At 41.6% G+C, this 20,715-nt stretch overlaps 3 protein-coding genes across 7 annotated transcripts in view; all 3 read left to right on the top strand.

Moving 5' to 3' along the window:
- LOC141762886 (uncharacterized) overlaps window positions 1-655 on the top strand; it is a 2,620-nt gene extending 1,965 nt beyond the window's left edge. The window contains exons 8-9 of one of the 2 annotated variants that reach the window (XM_074627042.1): window positions 55-119; window positions 269-655. In XM_074627042.1, the coding sequence (XP_074483143.1) occupies window positions 55-119; window positions 269-295 (92 nt within the window). In that variant the 3' untranslated portion in view covers window positions 296-655. Of the gene's footprint in view, window positions 1-54 lie in introns of both variants that reach the window. The other variant, XM_074627041.1, reaches the window with a different exon arrangement.
- The window catches only part of LOC141762853 (uncharacterized), a 500,458-nt gene that overhangs the window by 354,941 nt on the left and 124,802 nt on the right, over window positions 1-20,715 (top strand).
- Window positions 11,575-20,715, top strand: part of LOC141762860 (protein NLRC3-like) — a 43,586-nt gene continuing 34,445 nt past the window's right edge. The window contains exons 1-6 of one of the 4 annotated variants that reach the window (XM_074626978.1): window positions 11,575-11,750; window positions 12,161-12,304; window positions 13,373-13,492; window positions 15,560-15,717; window positions 16,786-18,577; window positions 20,462-20,653. In XM_074626978.1, coding sequence (XP_074483079.1) covers window positions 12,180-12,304; window positions 13,373-13,492; window positions 15,560-15,717; window positions 16,786-18,577; window positions 20,462-20,651 — 2,385 coding nt within the window. In that variant the 5' untranslated portion in view covers window positions 11,575-11,750; window positions 12,161-12,179 and the 3' untranslated portion in view covers window positions 20,652-20,653. Of the gene's footprint in view, window positions 11,751-12,160; window positions 12,305-13,372; window positions 13,493-15,553; window positions 15,718-16,785; window positions 18,578-20,461; window positions 20,654-20,715 lie in introns of those variants that run through there. The other 3 variants (XM_074626977.1, XM_074626981.1, XM_074626979.1) reach the window with 3 other exon arrangements.

Here is a 20,715-nt window from a genome sequence, read left to right as displayed (position 1 = left end):
TTAAATGTGTTTGTATTGGCATTAATCTACATTTGCGCCTATATATTTTTACAGATGACCTATCGCAGCTGTGTCGCGCATGTGGGGAGCTTAGCTCAGGGGCTGACATTGATGACTGGGTAAGAAGATTAATTCATATCCTGGCCAACGACTGGGATGCACCTTGGATAGGTTACCTCAACATCACCGGGTGAACACTCACTATAACACAGATATTGAAAATGTCTAATTTAATTCACCTAACTTGCATGTCTCTGCACTTTTGGAGGACACTGGAGCAGCTGAAGGGAAATAAGAACACAAACTCCACACAAAGAACCACAGCTAAGATTTAAATGCAGAATCTGACACCCATTGCCATACAGTTTATTACGATGATGCCTAATGAAGTTTAAACTGCAGAATTTATCATCCTAAAATGGATGACTGATGTGAACCTGACAATGTTTTGACAGCATTCTAAGGTCTGTATTTTTAATTTTTCCCTTTCAGATTGAGTGCACCACCTGCACTCTCTGGTATCACACTAGATGTGTTGGCCAGCCCTCCACAGATGTGGATTACTTCTGCACTGCCTGTACGACTTAAAAAGTAGTTCCTACACCAGCTCAGGAAGTCTGGCCTGTCTCAGCTGCTGATCCAGTTCTACAATACAGTGGTCAAGTCTGTTCTCTGCCGTATGATGTTTAAACTTTACACCAGCTCCACCCCAGAAGCGTGGAGATGCTGCTGTGGCAAACTGTGACCGCTCAGATCAACCTGTGATACAGCATCTGTAGGCTATCTAACATCGATCAGGTTTTATATTCAATGCTACAGTCATTAATCTCTCTCATCACAACGCTGTTTTTCACTGTGCAGCACATTCACCCAGATTACACTGTTAACTCGAATTTTGCAACTAACGTTATCGAGACAGCATTTGAAAAACTACGCACATACAGTCCAGTCTATTCTTTAACTTTATGTGTTCAACTGTGTGGTCTTTGTTCTTAGCTGTGATGTCTATTTATGTGTAAGTAGGCTACACTGAGAGCGATACAAAAAAAGAACAGTCAAATTCCCCATATGTGTACACATAACGTAGTTAACCAACAACGCTGATTTTGAATCACTAATGATTGTTGTCTTTCCTTCTGTCATAGTAATGAGTAAGTCTATGTACGTATGTCTGTGTCAAGATACAGAGCCTACATTGAAGAAACCTATTTGAACTAGAATTTGGGCACGTTGTTGATATGTACAATTAGCACTTTGCACACCATAGTGATGCATATGCTGTTATCTGATTTCGGTGGGTCTTAATGATGCAACATAGAAAAGGCAGCCAGTATTGATAGAATAAATTGTAAAGAAATTATATTGTATGGCTTCAATATATTATACCTTAATTTTCTCACATTTTAGATGCATTCAGATAGTATTATTTTTCATTAATTTATTAACGTTTCCTAAAGTAATTAATAGTGGGAATCGAGGTAGCTGTGTGTGTTGTTTCCGTGGCTTAGCGGTATATTCAAGGGCGTTTGGGCATATTTAATAGTCTCTTACCTACATGTGGTTCGACTCCAGCATTCAGTGTTTTTTTGTTTTTAGCTAGACGATTGATATTTTCTCAAAGAAGATGGATAATGTTTTCATGCATTTCTGTCTTGATCGAGATGAACGTTTCAGCAACCGATCCGATCGTAATGTTTCAGCAGACACAAAAACCCTGTGCGTAGTTTTTCAAATGCTGTCTCGATAACGTTAGTTGCAAAATTCGAGTTAACAGTGTAATCTGGGTGAATGTGCTGCACAGTGAAAAACAGCGTTGTGATGAGAGATTAATGACTGTAGCATTGAATATAAAACCTGATCGATGTTAGATAGCCTACAGATGCTGTATCACAGGTTGATCTGAGCGGTCACAGTTTGCCACAGCAGCATCTCCACGCTTCTGGGGTGGAGCTGGTGTAAAGTTTAAACATCATACGGTATATTTCACTTCCAGGCTGTATGAAAGTATGAACAGGTCTCAAATCAACTTGACATCACATTAATAACGATATACGATACAAATATAAGACTGACAACGAGAATATTTTGTAAAGGATTTATTGACGTGAGTGTTTTGAACAGGCATTGTCTCCTACCACCTACTTTACTCTTGTCCTCAGAGCGGCATCGTAACAACAGCCTAATGCACGTGAAATTAATTTTCCAGCAAACTGTTCCGTTAGTAATCTTTCAAAAGATACCGACACATGAATGTGATAGAGAGACGAAGAGATCAATATGTTTATTTTCAGGTGAATCGACAGGGGTCCTGATAGACCACTCCTACCACACATCTGCACGGGAATATCACCAGTTAATTCAGCCACCAGTTAATCTTGCACACCGGCCGTAAATCAGCGGGCCCGTGTTTCAAAATGCCGGTTAACCGCGTCCGTTACCGAGCCGCTCCTCCTCTATCACACCAACCGGTCACTCTACACCTAAACACCGTGTGTTCCCGGTGAAACAACGGTCCGCTCGGTGCGTACGTACCATGCGAAGCTGATCTCGGGTGCACGGTGCTGCTCCGCCGTGTTTCAGGTGCTCCAGATGGCGGTAAAGGTAAATATCTCCGCGCCCGGTGCCGGTTCCGTTCAGCTCGGTTTCTACTCTCTCGGTGACACAAAATGGCGACCACGTAACGTGGATTGGTCCGTACCGCCTTGTTGAGCAGGTAGGCCCTGTGAATTACAGGATTGTGCGTGAGGACACCGGAAAGGATCTATGGGTGGTTAATGTGTGTGATTTGAAGGAGTGTCGCCCAACCTCTGTTGAAGTTGAGGCTCAGGAGAGAGAGGTGGTCATGCGCATTTTTCTGGACAGTGACACTAGTGATGAGGATGAATTTATGGGTTTTTTGTGACATTGTATTAAAGGTAAATAACTGTCTAAAGGATGTGTGTAAAACACCTTGGAGGCGGTGTTTATTATATGGGGGAGGGAGTGTGGCAGCTGCCAATTCTCTGGTGCTTGCTGTTGTTTCCCTTTTCCCTGGTGTTTTTTTGGTTGAGTTGCTGAGTGATTAGAGGGTTATTCAGTTCACCTGTTGCGCAGGGTGTGGGGACTGGCTCTTAAATGATAGTTGAGAGCAGCTTGGTGCATTCCCCTCTTGGCCAATCAGGGTGTAACGACGCCCTTTCTGTAGGGCTTAAAAGAGGAGGGAAATTGCACACCCAGTGTCATTCTGATCTCTCCTTCACTCAATGCAACATGTGTTATCAGCTTTACCAGAAACTCTGGTCTGTTTTGGGCCCTTTTGGGATTCTGTGATCTTTGTGTTTTGTTTGTTGAGAGTGTTGACTCCTAGTTGGGGAAACAAGTTAAGTGCCAACCAATTAGGTTACCTGCACTGGGACGATTAGGTGCTATTTGTGCAACAGCTGGCTTGCCTTACGATAGCCTAACGCCTGCAGGCTGTATTTTTGTATTCTATTCATTTGTTGATTTTCAATGAAACCCTTTATACCCATTTCTTTTAGTGTATTTTATTTGGGAAAACTTTAAAGGAGGGTAAAAGGAAAAACACAAACCAATATTTCAGTTTCCTTAATTGTTTGTTAATATAGAGGCATTTGTTCATTAGCGAAGAGGCATTTGTTCATTATTATTAAGAAGGCATTTTATTTTATATTATTATGTGGATGGGAACTGTTTTTCAGTCTTCTGACTGACAACTAAAGTCTGGGGAACTCAGTACCGCCACAATATCATCCTCTCTCTTCTCTCTCACGTTTTCATTCTCACTGAGCACACGCTCTTTTTGCTGCCTGTGTATATTATCAAGGTGCTCCCCACTATTGTCCAGAAACCCTCACAGGTACTGCATTTAGTATAAAAATATGCTCAAATCAGAACATGGCAATCTCAAGCCTACCAAGTACAGAAAGCACAGCTAAAACCAGCCGCAAGCACAGATAAAACCAGCCGCTCTTCATTTCATGATAAGAAAACTTATTTTCACAAAGTGCTTGTCTCCTTGTGTTTCCACAACAAATGCCTTACCTAACACATCCGTCTTCTCTTTATCTGATACTGCCATCCTCTCCCCATCAATCAATGCTGGAATTTTTATTGACTTCCTTTTCCCACTCATTTGTTTAAACATGGACCAGACATCACCTATCTTCACTCCTCTGCCAATGGTGGAACAGAATTCTCTCCAAGTCCTCTTTTTGGTATATTTGACTGTTCTACGAGCCACTGCCCTTTTCAGCAGGCAAGAGCGGTAATGTAGGTGGTAAGGTAGTATACAAAGCAACACTGCTCACACTCAGAACACCCCAACAATCACTAGGGCACAGGACAGGCTGGAAAGGGAAAACCCTGGTGGTGTCATCACCAGCAAAAGAGTATACCTTGTCCCGGAATTTGACCTGGAGCCCACTCATGCTCATAAAATCTAAACCAAGAACTAATGGATACACCAACACATCTGCATCCAGTACTGCGGTAGGTACGAACCAACTGTTACCATGCATGCTGAACTCCAGCACTTTACATCCAATAGGATTTGCTTGCTGGCCATTCGCAAGATACATCGGTCCACCCTGCCATGATACAAGGGACTCATTGGGGCCTTTGATCTTATTCCACAGACTCACATGCAATAAAGTGTAAGTAGCACCTGTGTCCACAAGCGCTTTCCCATGACGCTGACGTACCGTGATGGGCACAACCAACTGTTTTAGACTAGTGGGCGGGTGAGATGGAGATCCCACCACACTAGTAGACTTTTGCTTCTGGCGGTTCTTGGCTGCAGGCTGACTAGCAACAGTAGCCATGGAACCTTTTTTACTGGACTCTGAAGTCTGTTTTGACTCTGACTTTTGCTGTCTACTGTATTTTGAGCTACCTGGGAAGACATGAAACTGAGGGCAGAACCCTGGTGCATGCTCACCATGGCAACGCCAACACAAAACCATTTCAGGTCTCTTTATAACCTTCTTTTCAGTTGTACCATTAGCTTTGTGAGATTCTTTCAGAGTTCTCCTGTACCTTTTCTGGTTTTCATAATCTACTTCTATTTGACTCCCAATGCGGATCATCTCACCTATGGAGGTAACCCGACCACGGAGCTGACATGCCAGAAAGGGATTCATAGCCTTCAATATTCTTTTTAAAATCTCATCATCTGTGGCCGAAGAGTGCCAACATTTGATAAGTGTTTGAAAGGAGAAAACAAAGTCTCGTAGTGACTCATTTCTTCCTTGCACCCTGGTTCGAATCTGTTCTTCCAGAACATCAACATAGTCCTCGGGAAGAAAAGATGATAGGAAAGCTCTCTGAAATTCCTCCCATGAATGGATTTTCTCCCTAACAGTCTCCCACCAATCACGTGCAGAACCATGCAATACACTTCTCATGGTCGCTAGGATCTCACCATGGGTAAGTGGTTTCAGAGACAGGAAGTCACTGCATCTTTGCAAATACACCAAAGGATCTTTCTCATCGTGAGGCCCGCCATAGCAAGGGAAAAACATCTTAATTGGAAGTTTGCCATCAGTCACTCTACAACCATCATCCTGGAAAATTTCACCCTTAGGAGCAGCAGCTCCTGAGCAATCTGAAGGAACTCCCACAGGTGCGGAGGTAGGCAACAAAACCACATTTTTAACAACTGGAGAAACTGCAACAGGTGTGACTGCTTCTTTAAGGACCAATTCCTCTCGCTTATGTATTGAATTGACCTGAGAATTGAGTGCACACTGTTGACGCACAAGAGACTCAAGGGTAGCCTGCACTGAACCCATCTGCTGTTGCAATGTATGCACCTCGGTCACCAGAAGTTGTACATCCTTGTTTTCAGTGACCGCGGATGTAATGGAGGTCATCAAGTTTTGACGGTCAGTAGTCAGGGACTCTTGGAACTCAGACTGTGTTTGTTGTGCATTCCACTGAATGGCATTTATGCACTTTGAACCAAAATCCCTTACTTCTGCGAGCAAATGGTTACTTACTTTCTCCACCACATTTGTTATGAGAGTAGTACACATTTTTAGAGCTTTATCGATGGGTATGCCCTTTGAAATGTTTGACAGCCACTCACGCTGACAATCCACTGTATTTTTAAACACAAGTTTCATCGACTCTACAGCATTAGCAAAAATGACTAAATCCGAATCTGAGTGTTCCTGGGTGGGAGGAGCTACAGGAACTGGGGATGAAGGCGGAAGTAATAAGCCCTATAAAGCCAAAAGAGGATGAGTGTCCACAGACAATTGTGGTTCTACTGGAGCATCTACCCATCCCTTTTCATCATCATCATCCAGCACGTGCACCTCCTGCCCAACTACAGGCATATCCAAGCTAACATTTAGAGAAAGCTCGGATTCCAATTCCGCAAGCGACGGTTCAAATGCGGTCATTGTAATGTCTGGATCTTCCCAAGACATGATGGATAGTCACTAGTAATTATTTGGACTAATAGTCAAGCTACACTCCATATACTAGTGATGTTACGTGCTGTGCCGAGGCTTCGGAGCGTGTGTCGTGTAATCCAGGAAGTTTTCCGCGATGCGTGTATCGAGGCTTGTATCGTTTTAGACCAATGACGTCATTGATGACATCCGAAGCCTCGCTGCCCGGCCGTACCGCCCACTGGTTCATGAAGTGTTTCAGATCTTCACTGGTTCAACCAATGCCGCTTTCCAGAAGTGACACAGAACACTAATATTAACCCTCCTGCAATTATTATATTATATTACATTACACTCCACTACAATACAATTATTAACTTAGGATTGGTTTGCACACATAAGATGAATTACTCACAAAACAATTACAGTTTATTATACATGTATCTTATATACATTTTATTAATGATATATATATATATATATATATATATATATATAAATTGATTACATGGTAATAGATTTTTTTTCATTGTTTATAGTCATTCCCAAAAGCCTTTACTGGCGCAAAATACAGTATATCACAGATCTGTGTTCCCAGTAGACCACAACCAGCACTGATCCAAGTAGAGCACTTACACACCAAAAACTGACAAACTGACAATAACCTGATATTTTCAGGTGGATTTTCATTTAATTCTCACTGTGCAATATCATTTTCCACTTGTGCAATTTTGTTAATAATCTGTTTATTGCCAATACTGTCTGGACGGAGGGAGTCATACCAAGTTGTTGGAAAATGGCAGTAATATTACCATTCAGCAAGCCAGGGAAAGATCCTGCTAATCCTGGTAGTTATAGGCCCATAGCGTTGACATCTCACTTATGCAAATGGATGGAGAAGATAATAGTACGTAGATTAATGTATGTTTTGGAACAGAGAGGCTTAGTGAGTAATGTTCAGTGTGGTTTTAGAAAAGGTCAATCTACAATAGATGCTCTAGTTAGAGTAACTAATGAGGTAGAAAAGACACTCAAAATGAAAGAGGTATTTTGATATAGAAAAAGCATATGATTCTATGTGGAGGGAAGGGCTGCTTATCAAGATAGGTCAAATGGGTATTGGAGGGAGGTTGTATAATTGGGTAATGTACTTTTTAACAGACAGGAAATTTAAAGTCACGGTTGGAACAGAAGTATCTAAGGACTACAATATAGAAAATGGTATCCCCCAGGGGAGTGCAATCAGCCCGGTGTTGTTTAACATAATGATAAATGATATATTTGAAAATTTAGATGGATGCATCAAATCAGCGATATATGCAGATGATGGGGCAATATGGATGAGGGGAAGAAATGTGCCATATGTGATGGAAAATATAAGGAAAGCAATAGGGAAAGTGGAGAAATGGTCATATGAGTGGGGATTCAAAATGTCAACAAATAAAACATGTTATATGATATTTACAAAAAAGAGAAACATTAATACTGAGAATTTCACATTATATGGTCAGATGATGGAGAGGGTGAATGAATACAAATATCTGGGTCTATGGTTAGACAGTAAATATACATGGCATGTTCATATAAAACATCTGGAAACAAAATGCAAAAAAGTAATAAATTGACTACGAGCTGTGGCTGGATGTAACTGGGGGGCAGATAAACAGTCATTGATTGACATATATAGGGCGATCATGAGATCAACAATAGATTATGGTTGTATAGTTCATGAAGCAGCAGCAAAGACATCATTACAAAAAGTGGATAGAGTACAGTGTAGAGCATTACGGTTATGTATCGGAGCTATCAAGTCAACACCCATTAATGCAGTATTAATTGAAGCAGGAGAGACTACACTTGAATTAAGAAGAGAGAAATTAGCTCTAGCATACTGGGTCAGGTTAAAAGGAAGCGGAGAAGAAAATCCTACAAAGGTAACATTACAAAACTGTTGGGAATACTCTAAGTTTCAAGGGTATGGATTTGGATGGACAATGGAAGAAAAAGTGCGGACATATGGATTAGAGGCCTTAGAGTTCACCAGGTCCACACCAATAAGCAGCGTACCCCCCTGGCTGCTCCCAGAAGTTAAAATAGACATGAGTATCATTGAAAAGAAAAGGGAATGGCAAGTAAATGAAGTGGGAGTTAAAACAAGTGTGTACCTAAGAAACAGCTATAATAATTATCTCAAAATATATACAGATGGATCCAAAAATAAACAGGAGTGTGTGGGAGTTGGTATATATATTCCAGAATTTAAAATATCTATTTCCAAAAGAATTTCAAACCAGGTATCAGTGTACACAGCAGAAATAGTGGCAATCATCATTGCAATGCAGTGGGTTGAGGAGGTCAGACCTGACAGAGTGGTGATATGCACGGATTCAAAAGCTGTTTTGGAAAGTATACATTCAACAAAAGCTGTAAGGCAAGATCTAATCATTGAATTGTACTATAGCTTGCTAAGACTACACAGAGGGGGTATAGATGTATTATTCTGTTGGGTTCCAGCACACGAGGGGGTGAAAGGAAATGAGTTTGCAGATAAACTAGCAAAAAGTTCACTGCAAAAAGACATTACAGTACCAGTTTTACTTGGGAAAGGAGAAGGAAAAGCTGTGATTAAAAGGAAAGGAGTTGAGATATGGCAGAAAAGATGGGAGGAGGACCAGAAAGGAAGGAGATATTTCAAAATACAAAAGTCGGTCATAACAAAGACGTATAAAGAAAGGAACAGAAGGGAAGAAATCATCATAACAAGACTCAGACTGGATCACACAGGTCTTAATGGCACTTTGGCTTTAATGGGGAAAAGGAACAGTGACAAGTGTGGGGATTGTGCTGTTAAAGAAAATGTGGAGCATATCCTAATTCAATGTAAAAAGTATGAGGCTGAAAGAAAAAGATCAGAGAGGAGGGACGGGATTGGGATCTGATGGGGATACTGGGAACAGAGGGTGAGGGGGTTGAAGGCACCAGGAAGGCATTATTAATGTTCTTAAGAGACACAGGATTGGTGGATAGAATTTAAGAGTAGGAGTAAAGCGCAAATGACATGATGTTACACACTCTTGTACAGTAGGTGGCGGTATGCACCTTAAAGTTGGTTGCGATCCGCCAGAAACCGAGAGAAGAAGAAGAAGAAGAAGAAGAAGAAGAGGACTGTGTGCAGGGAATGAAATGATCACCTGCCACCTGCCAGATAACAGGGTAAATGTTGGCTGTGGCAGGTGAACATATCAAGTCTAGCTCCCACCATGGCAGACAGGTTTTCCTTATATTAAGAAATATTATTTTTAAAAAGCAATTCTAAAGCCTAAATTAAATATATGATAACACTTAATTTTACAGGTCCACAAATTTCATGGTAATTAGGTAATAATTAGCAAGTCATTTTGACATTTCTTTGGAATTACTGCCAAATTACCCCAATATTTACCTATAAATATATTTCAAGCAAATATTTGGAACAAGCTCCCAGAAAACCGCAGGACCGCTCCAACTCTGAGTTCTTTTAAATCAAAGCTTAAAACGTTCCTGTTTGTTACTGCCTTTTATTAAACCAGATAATGATCTTATATACTGCACTAGAGCTTTTACTCTTGTGTGTAATATTCTATTTTAGTTTCTATCCTAGCTTTTATTTTTTGCTTGTTTTTATTTTCTAATCTTTAATGTTTTTATGTTTTCATAACTGTTTTAATTATGTCTTATTTTTCTTTTGCACTTTGTCGCAATGTTCTTGAATGTTTATGTAAAGCACTTTGAATTGCCCTGTTGCTGAAATGTGCTAAACAAATAAAGCTGCCTTGCCTTGTCTTGCCTTATCTGTGGACTAACAGGCAGTTCCAGGTAGAGCTCAGATGTCCTTAACAGGTTGTCATTGCTCTGTGCTGTTGGTTTGTTCATTGGTTGTGTGTGTTGCAGCAGGAGCAGGTAGATTTAATTGCTACAATGTGCATGAAATACAAACTTATTTTGTTTTGACATGAAAACAGTCAAGTTTAGTAGCATGTGTGGCACCCTGGACATTTTAGTAATAAGGATTGTGCCCAGAAATACTGAGTTGTTACCTGTGTGTCATTATTTTGGTCCCCCCACCATGATTATTTTTAATTATTTTCATTATTATTATCATTTTTAAAGCGCTTAGTGTCACTTAAAAGACAATAGTAAGGACAGTAAACTCCCCTGCTTTAGTGTCAAGTAGTTTTAAGACAATAGTCTGTGTTTGCCAGTAGATGGTGGTAGTGGCTTTGGTATGTCAGCGACTGTGCTGTTATTCAGCCCTGTACGAGCATAGACATATATAGACATGACTGTCCTTTCACTGTGTTTACCATAGACATGACTGTCCTTTCACTGTGTTTACAGTGCAATAAATGTATTTTGAGATTTGTGTTGAGATATTTTCAGTCAAACAGTATCGAGGTTTAATAGCAGAATAAGGCTAATCTAGTTAAACGACTTCTTTAGAGTCTCATCCAACAACTGAACAACAAGAAGTCCATCACAGAAGAGGCAGAGTCATGGAAATAGAAACTAGCAGTATATAGTAGACTCCATCATGTCATCCTGCTGGAATGTATGGAACAATTCAGAGTGAAGTGAAACAGTGGAAGAACAGCTGAGGCTCTGGTACAGTGTATGCCTGCAGTATATATTACTGTGGGTCTATCTACTTAATAATGTATATGCAGTGTGTGTCGACCACCTGTTATCTAATATCATCAGCATCACAGGAGTATACAGGAGTATCACAGGAGTATCACAGGAGTATCACCTGTCCTGTAGTCCGTGCAGTGTGAGACATAATAGAGCATGGGGATGACCATCATATACTTCTATCATAATGTTCTAAACCCTGATACACTTTCTATTGTAATTAATTAATGAGTATTTCTGATTAATGACTGGAACAACTTGACACTCAGTGCTGAGCTGCATCTCAAATTAATCTCCAGGTTCCCAGCTTTCAGATGATGTACACCACTTCTATGTGACATCTACTGCTGACCTGCTATTTCCCTCTAAAGACCCCCGGTACCCCCCTAAAAAAGACTAAAACTGGTCTATTGTGGGTCTTAGAGGGTTCATTCAGCCTGTTCAAGCCAAGAGAGATTCTTATGACCACATCATGTTAAATGGCTGTGAACTGCTGTGAACACACACAGTCACAGATGAACTCAGCTGATTTCCTGTAAATAGAGAGGGGAGGAGCCACACTGACCAGGTGATTCAGGTACATGAGTACAGGGGGGGAACCGTGAAAGCGTTCAGTCCGGTTCAGAGAGTTCAGACTCCATGTTGTGTCAACGGCACAGAGAGGTGACGACTGAAGACTGAAGCAGGGTGAGTGTTAATCCAACATTGTATTAGTTTACTGTTAAAGTGTCTGAGTCAGTTTCCTCCCTGTGGACTGTAGAGGAGAGAAATGTTAGAATGAACTCAACAGTTTGATTCATCTGAGAACACAAAGTCGTGATTGGCTGAATAATCCTCATTAAACCTGCTGTAAGACAAGAAAACAAGCAGAGAGTTAAAGAGAAGTGACCAGGTGGAGTGCTGGGTGGTTTTATTATACTGTATACTGTATACTGTGTGTGTGTGTGTGTGTGTGTGTGTGTGTGTGTGTGTGTGTGTGTGTGTGTGATAGAGAGAGGTTGTGTGTTACCTCCTGTTCTCTCAGTCTTGCATGTGACTCTTGTACGAACTTGTTTCCTGTACATGGTCACAGTCAGCGTTAATGTTTAACCTCTCAGACTGACTTCAGATCCGAAGATGAGTCATAGTGAGGAGGAAGAGGAGGACAGAGCAGAGTCTCTAGTCTCTGGCTGTCTGAAGAGTGGCGGGTCCAAAGGTTGTCCTCTACATGTCAGTAATGAAGCTGGACCCTCAGAGTCAAAGTAAGAGAGCTGCTACTAACTCATTTATAAGACTCATTTTCACTTTCCTCTACCAATACCATGTTTTCTGTTGATTTTGTGTTTCTATTTTAAAGTTTCTACTAAAATGTATTTGCTAACTGAAGTTTAACACACAAAGGGCTGTCTGATGGAGAGGTAAAGCAGCTGTGGACAGGAGCAGCAGAAAAACATATTTTAGCCATCTAAAAGAAACAAACAAATATTCGTTTAGATGTACACTATATTCAGAATATTTTCTCTGCTTTACCTCTCCATCAGACAGCCCTTTCTGACGGGAACTGAAGCCGTTATATCACTGTCTTCAAAGCCACCAGACTCCATTCACAAAACCAGTTATTTTCCCTCTCAGAACACAGGAGTAGCTGGTCTACTGCTGCATCCATCGGTTAGTTAGTTTGTGTTATTGTGCGACTTTCTAATCTGAACTAACGTGGCGTCCACAGCAGTACATCACTTAGCTTCCTGATGGTACTCCTGTCTGCTTCTCCTGACTGGGAGCACGCTGACCACCATCTAAGTTACTGTATTAATACACTGACTATAAGGACGTATATATACTGTACATGTAGCAGTGTCATCATATAGAAACCTACGTCAGGTCACATGGGAGAAAGTTTTTAGAAGGGCTTGAAGGGAAAACAGCATTTTGATGCTAAAACTTACGTACGTAGAGTTCAGATTTGAATACATAAGGAACACCACTGGGAAGATACAGAATGATATAAAACAAAGTGATGCCATGCCAATGCCATGTTTTTGTTGATTGTGTGTTTGTATATTAAATTTCTACTAAAATGTATTTACTAAGTGAAGTTTAACACACTGTTGGTGACACAAAGAGAATGAATTAGTGCATTCTTCCTCTTCGTATCTGTGACAGCTGTCAGTCACCCAGAACAGCTGTAATCTAAGAGGACTAATACAAACTTTAAACCACATTATTGACAGTAGCAGTAGTTTGTGTATTTAGAAACTGAAATGTCTTTGTCATCAGAGAATTTATCAAGGATTCATGTGATGTGAATCAAATCATCTTGGTGTTTGCAGAGTTCAGTCCAGACAGAGAGCAGAGTCTCCAGTACCCAGCTGTCTGTCTATGAAGAGTGACCAGTCACTCATATGGAATCCTCCATCCTTCAGTAATGAACCTGGACCCTCAGACACAAAGTAAGAGACTGTTTCTACTGTAAGCTGACCTGATGGATGATGATGCATTGAGGATGAAGACTAAATGTTCTGCTAACAGATTTATATTCCTGATGCAGAACTATAGAGAGGTCACAATAGACCAGAGCAATAGAGAGGTCACAATAGACCAGAGCAATAGATAGGTCGCTATAGACAAGAGCAATAGAGAAGTCACGATAGACCAGAGCAATAGAGAGGTCCCGATAGACCAGAGAAATTTAGAGGTCCCGATAGACCAGAGAAATTTAGAGGTCCCGATAGACCAGAGCAATAGAGAGGTCCCGATAGACCAGAGCAATAGATAGGTCGCTATAGACAAGAGCAATAGAGAAGTCACAACAGACCAGAGCAATAGAGAGGTCACGATAGACCAGAGCAATAGATAGGTCGCTATAGACAAGAGCAATAGAGAAGTCACGATAGACCAGAGCAATAGAGAGGTCCCGATAGACCAGAGAAATTTAGAGGTCCCGATAGACCAGAGCAATAGAGAGGTCATGATAGACCAGAGCAATAGAGAGGTCCCGATAGACCAGAGCAATAGAGAGCTCATGATAGACCAGAGCAATAGAGACCACGTAGTTATATCACTCTCTTCAGAGCCACCAGACTTCATTCACAAAAGCAGTAATTTCCCTCTCAGAACACAGGAGTTGCTGCTCTACTGCTGCTTCTATCGGTTAGTTAGTTTGTGTTATTGTGTGACTTTCTGATCCAAACTAACGCGTGTTGAATGTTTGAGTTTGTTCTTTAACTAACTACTGATATAAAATATGGTGAAGGGAATTTAAGCTCACTTACTAAAGATTCAGAGCTTGCAGTTGAAAGTTTTGGATCATTAGTAAGTGGACCTTTGACCTTAGATTTTCTCCACCATATGTTGTTCCTTAAGGTCAAGAACAAACATCCCTGGGCAGTAGTGATGTTAAAGTTATCTGCTCATACAAAAAGGGGCAGTAATGTAAATTTGGACCACTTCTCTTTTTAGAATATTTGAATTACATTCATGCCTTCATTTGATAGTTGACAGTAGAAAGTGACAGAAAACAGAACGACATAAAAATAAATGTAAACCATCTGGATTTGAACCAGAGACACCACTGTTACATACTGTGTGTCTTAGACTGCTGGTCTACCACACTATTTAGATCACTTCTAACCTCAGTTGAAACCCAACTAACTCAAGCTAAGCTGCCCAAAGTGATCGTGAGACTGTTAAGAACATGATCAGCTCTCTTTAATGGAGGACTTTCACTGTGAAGTAGCTGTAGAAAGTGTTGAACCTACAAAATAAAACAGAAAACAAACTACAACCAAAACCCAAGACCATGACAGTCCCCCCCTTTCTCAAGGGACGGATCCCAGACGTCCCTAAAACAGAGTCTATGAACTCCATCAGGGTGGGTGGAGGGAGTCCGGAGGAGGGATTAAGGGGCAAGCGGCCGGGCGCTGAACAGGGACGGGGCAGGAAAACTCAGGCGTACGACCCGGGGACAGGACAGACAGGAGAAACTGATCAGGAGGACGACCCCTCTGAAACCCAACGTGCAACAACAGCTGTCAGTGTGCTGACTTGACTATGACATGTGATTACAGACATGCCCACTTTATGATAAAGGGCAGACTCGTGGGTACCCATAGAACCCATTTACATTCACATATCTGGAGGTCAGAGCGTTCTTCCAGACAAGCTAGCATGACATGGTTGGTAACGATGGATTCCTTAGGTTCTTTTTAGTTTCACATGTTACCAGTATCTTAACTCTAGCTTTAAAACTGAGCCGCTACAACCTCTGAAAGACAGAATATCGTCCGTCGGATTGTTAAGAGGTTAATAAGACAGCAGATAGTAAAATTCAGCTCATTAGTGTTTATGAAAGCAGGAGAGTTGAAATAAAAGGAACACTGTCATCACAGACTGAATGCTGAATTCAAACAGAAAAGTAACAACACTTTAACTGTTCCCTGTGACCATCTGAGCTTTGAGACAGTGTCGGCCAATCAACAAAGCCTTTTAGTTATAAAGACATGTCTTCACAGGAAGAGGAAGAGGAGTGATGTCTCTGTGGAGGAGCAGCTGTCCTGCTGTGCTGTGTACTTGGACCAGTCTGCTTCATCAGGAGACTCCTCCTGTCCCCAGTGTGGGAAAAGATCCAGAACCAGAGCTGGACTGCAGCCAGCCGGTCAGACCAGCACTGTACAAAGTAAGACTCTACATCTGTCTGCTGACGTCTCCATGTCTGAAACACTACTTGTTCTTTTAATACATAAAAAGTCATAAAAGTCCCACCAGGTCCTGCGAGGACACTAGGGGACGCCCTGCTCCACTCAACTGGCCGTTCAAGCCATAGACATATATACATACGCCAACGTTGGCGTACGATCCAGAGGTCAATGCGGAAACTCCGACACTCAGACGACCAATCGTGTAACTTCATCACTCAGTGACAGACTTTTAGGGTTGTAGGGCTGGCCGTCTGCGGTCCAGCCAAAAAGACAGAGAAAACAAGAGAGACATAAATAAATAACCCTCAAATACTCAACATGATTTACTGTGGAGACGGACGCTCTTAGTTTCACTTTCCTCCTCTGCATTTCATTCATTACATCCAACGTGCAGTAAATGTCGTCACAGTGAGATAAAACCTAATGTTTATTATTTTCCAGCGTGTTTTTTAGATGAAACAGACGACACACTGAACGGCAGACTGCAGAGTGTGTTTACTACTGCGACCACCAACAGCTCTCGTCACATGTCATGTTGCTTTTTCATACATCAGAGGACTAATTTGCTGAATCTTCACAGGTCTTTAGACCGTAGTGGAAACAGACAACAGTGGACTGTAGGAACCTTTTAGTTCCTTAAAAGTAGTAGGACTAAAAAGTCCCAGGAACTTTTGGTGGAAACCCGGCTTTTGTTATTGATGCTGTTCAATAAAAACATGTCCACACAAGGAGTTATGAACATATTCTGCATTATTTGATGAGTGGATCAGTTTTAAATATTACAGTGAGGAAGGAACAGCCACAGTGAGCTGTTTAGATGAAGAGCTGCAGACGGACAGCTGAGGCTCCGCCTCCTCTGCTGTCAATCAAACATGTACACCGACTGAGAGAAAAAGGAGCATTTCTGATGCTTCCACTAAAACTAGACTGTTTAACCTTTACTGCTTTTTTATTTACTTTATATTGATCACTTCAATATTGGCAATAAAAATAATAAGCAGATTGTCACATCTTCTTTATTTGTAACTTTTGTCCTTCTCTTTCAGCAGATAGAGGTCTGCAGGAGGTTGTAGATGAACATAAGATCAGTCTGAGGAGGAGATGTGAATGTGTGACTGAAGGAACTGATGAAACAGGAAGTGGAACCCTCCTCAACAGGATCTACACTGAGCTCTACATCACAGAGGGACAGAGTGAAGAGGTTAATACCCAACATGAGGTGAGGCAGCTTGAGACAGCTTCCAAGAAGAAGACCCTCCATGACGCTCCAATCAAGTGCCAGGACATCTTTAAAGCCTTACCTGACCAACAGGGACACATCAGAGTCGTTCTGACGAACGGCGTCGCTGGCATTGGAAAGACCTTCTCAGTGCAGAAGTTCACTCTGGACTGGGCAGAGGGCTTGGAGAACCAAGATGTCAGTCTGGTGGTTCTGCTTTCGTTCAGGGAGCTGAACTTGATCAGAGATGAGCAGTACAGTCTTCTCATGCTGCTCCATGTTTTCCATCCAACATTACAGAAGGTCACAGAAGAGAAGCTCGCTGTCTGTAAAGTTCTGTTCATCTTTGACGGCCTGGATGAAAGCAGACTTTCACTGGATTTCAAGAACAGTGAGGTTGTGTCTGATGTCACCCAGAAGTCATCAGTCAACGTGCTGTTGACAAACCTCATCCAGGGGAATCTGCTTCCCTCAGCTCTCGTCTGGATAACTTCCCGACCTGCAGCGGCCAATCAGATCCCTCCTGCATGTGTTGACAGGGTAACAGAAGTACGAGGCTTCACTGACGCCCAGAAGGAGGAGTACTTCAGGAGGAGAGTCAGTGATGAAGAGCTGTCCAGCAGAATCATCTCACACATCAAGACATCCAGGAGCCTCCACATCATGTGTCTAATCCCAGTCTTCTGCTGGATCACTGCTACAGTTCTGAACCACATGTTGACTACAGACCAGAGAGGAGAGCTGCCCAAGACCCTGACTGACATGTACTCACACTTCCTGTTGGTTCAGACAAAGAGGAAGAAGCAGAAGTACGGTGAGGGACGTGAGACGAGTCCACAGGAGCTGACGGAGGCTGACGGGGAAGTTCTTCTGAAGCTGGGGAGGCTGGCGTTTGAACATCTGGAGAAAGGAAACATCATGTTCTACCAAGAAGACCTGGAGCGGTGTGGTCTGGATGTCACAGAGGCCTCGGTGTACTCAGGAGTTTGTACAGAGATCTTCAAAAGAGAGTTTGTGATCTTCCAGAAAACAGTCTACTGCTTTGTTCACCTGAGCATTCAGGAGTTTCTGGCTGCAGTCTACATGTTCCACTGTTACACAAACAGCAACACAGAGGTACTGAAGGACTTCCTGGGAGAAGAATATGTTCATTCAACCCTGGATGTCTTCCTGAAGAGAGCCATGGAGAAATCCCTGAGGAGTAAAAATGGCCACCTGGACCTGTTTGTTCGCTTCCTTCATGGCCTCTCTCTGGAGTCCAACCAGAGACTCTTAGGAGGTCTGCTGGGTCAGACAGACAACAGTCCAGAAATCATCCAGAGAGCCATCAACAACCTGAAGAAGATGAACAATTCTTTTACCTCTCCTGACAGAAGCATCAACATCTTCCACTGTCTGACGGAGATGAACGACCACTCGGTACATCAGGAGATCCAAGAGTTCCTGAAGTCAGAGAACAGATCAGAGAAGGAACTCTCTGTGATCCACTGCTCAGCTCTGGCCTACATGCTGCAGATGTCAGAGGAGGTTCTGGATGAGTTTGAACTGAAGAAGTACAACACATCAGACGATGGACGACTGAGACTGATTCCAGCTGTGAGGAACTGCAGAAAAGCTCTGTAAGTCCAGATGTGATTAACTTTATAGATCAGTGTAGATTACTAGTTTAGTTCTTCAAATATACACACTATAAATTATTCTTAAAATATAATATTCTTATAAATGTTCCACGTGTTTATTACATAAATATGTATTTGTGTTTTGTCACAGATGTTCTTGAGCTGTTTCAAATGTTGAGTTCAAAATGTTTCAGTAGTTTGTGTTTCTAGCTGTCAAGTTAATGAACACTTATTCTATTTATTTCTAATAATTGTTACATTTGACAGTTTTTTCTTATTTATGTTTTTGGGTGATGGAGACGACATGTGAACCTGGTAAAACAAATGAAAAAAACAAAAGATCAGCTGTCTGGTGGAGTGCTGGGTCTAACCGGTGTAACGGCAGCAACAGAACGTTTGCTGATCCGGCGGGGAGTCGGGGCGGTCCTGGGATCAGAGTCCTGGTGCTGGGGTTTGCTTTCAATAGGCCTTGCACCACATTACACCTTACCTCGTGTGTTTTTGGGCTCATCTCTTTCGTTGGCTTCAAATCCAAACTGTTGCCATGTTGCTGCAGTTTTAGTTTTCTTTGAGACCAGCTCTGCCATGTCTCGTCTCGTCACCCCAAAAAACACATGAACTTCCTAGTAAACAAACCTCTTCTTGTTTATACACCAACATTATATCATAATATTACGTTAATCACGTTGTCATATTGCTTATTAGTAATGCAATACAGGCTGGATTTAGCACTGTGACTCTGTCGGCACAGGTTGTTGAAGTCGGCTACTTTTTAATTTGCCAGAACGTGTCGTTAGCATAAAATCAAACCGGTTTAAGCTCGTACACCGGACCGGACCAGACCGGACAGGCAAATTGACCCAACTCTAGCATTAGACACCGTAAACTACTGGACATACGAGACAAAGATAGTCGTTGTAAAACCCCTGAGTGTGTTGAATCGAGCAATGGTGCATTTTATTGCTAATGAATTCAAGTTGTGTTCCATCATCTTGTTTTGAAGTCTTTCCTTTTATTCTGTTACTCACAGAAGGAAACTCTGGTGTTTCTCTCTCTTGTTGCTGTAGAGAAGAGTAGTAACAGGAAATACACAGCTTCCACCAATAACAGCAGTCTGATGAATATATAACAGCAGAATGGTAGAATTCAGACTTTTTAAGAGATCTTATACAAACCAAAGATCAATGTTCTGTTTTTAATGCTGATACACTGATATCATTTTTCTGATGTCATTATGTTGTAAATAATGCAACCTCATTGGTTCATTCATTGTGTTTGTGAGCTGAATACGTTTGATGCTCAGAAAAGAGTGTTAATGACAAAACACCATGCAGTCATCAAAATATCTAGTTATATGAATGTTTAATTATGTACAGGTCTAATATTATAGCGATTTGTTTAATTTCTCTACCGTTTGGCAGCAGTCACTGAAGTTTCCCATTTATGGACGTGAACCTGAAAGCAGCATGTAGCTAGCAAAGAGAGGTCATCTTTATCAACTGTATTATTATTACTTATTCACTGAGTTTTAAAAATGCTTTTCTAATCAAGAAGGCCTCATGCTAACTTTGTGGAGACAGACCTGGGATCAGATCACACTGACAGACTGGACATTAGGGAAGCCTCAATGTAACTACATGTTCTCTCTCTTCATCTGCAAGATTAAAGAAAAACAAAGATTAAAAGTCTGCAGGTTTGAGAGAGAGTGATGAGAATTATTGTTTCATGTCAAACAGTGAGATAAGATTAGCTGAACCACTGATGTGAGGAGTAAATGTTGATTAAAGAAGTATATATCAAACTGTTTAGTCACCAAATGCATGAAGTAAATATAAACTGTCCTCTTTCATAATAACATATTTTGTAATTTTTGTGTCATCACAGACTTTCTGGCTGTAGACTCTCAGATACTCACTATGAAGTTGTGGACTCAGCTCTGAAGTCCAACCCCTCCCATCTGAGAGAGCTGGAGCTGAGTTACAACAACTACCTGGAGGATTCAGGAGTGAAGCTGCTTTCTGCTGGACTGAAGAGTCCAAACTGTAGACTGGAGACTCTGAGGTCAGTTCACTGACTGTAGTTTATGTAGTTTGTACACACACTCTCTACACACTGGCTCTGCTCCAGATGGCTCTAGA

The sequence above is a fragment of the Sebastes fasciatus genome, chromosome 24, assembly GCF_043250625.1.
Source record: "Sebastes fasciatus isolate fSebFas1 chromosome 24, fSebFas1.pri, whole genome shotgun sequence".
In the NCBI taxonomy this organism is placed as follows: Eukaryota; Metazoa; Chordata; class Actinopteri; order Perciformes; family Sebastidae; genus Sebastes; species Sebastes fasciatus.
Note: the sequence above shows the minus strand (reverse complement) of the source record. Positions and strands in the feature narration are given on the sequence as shown.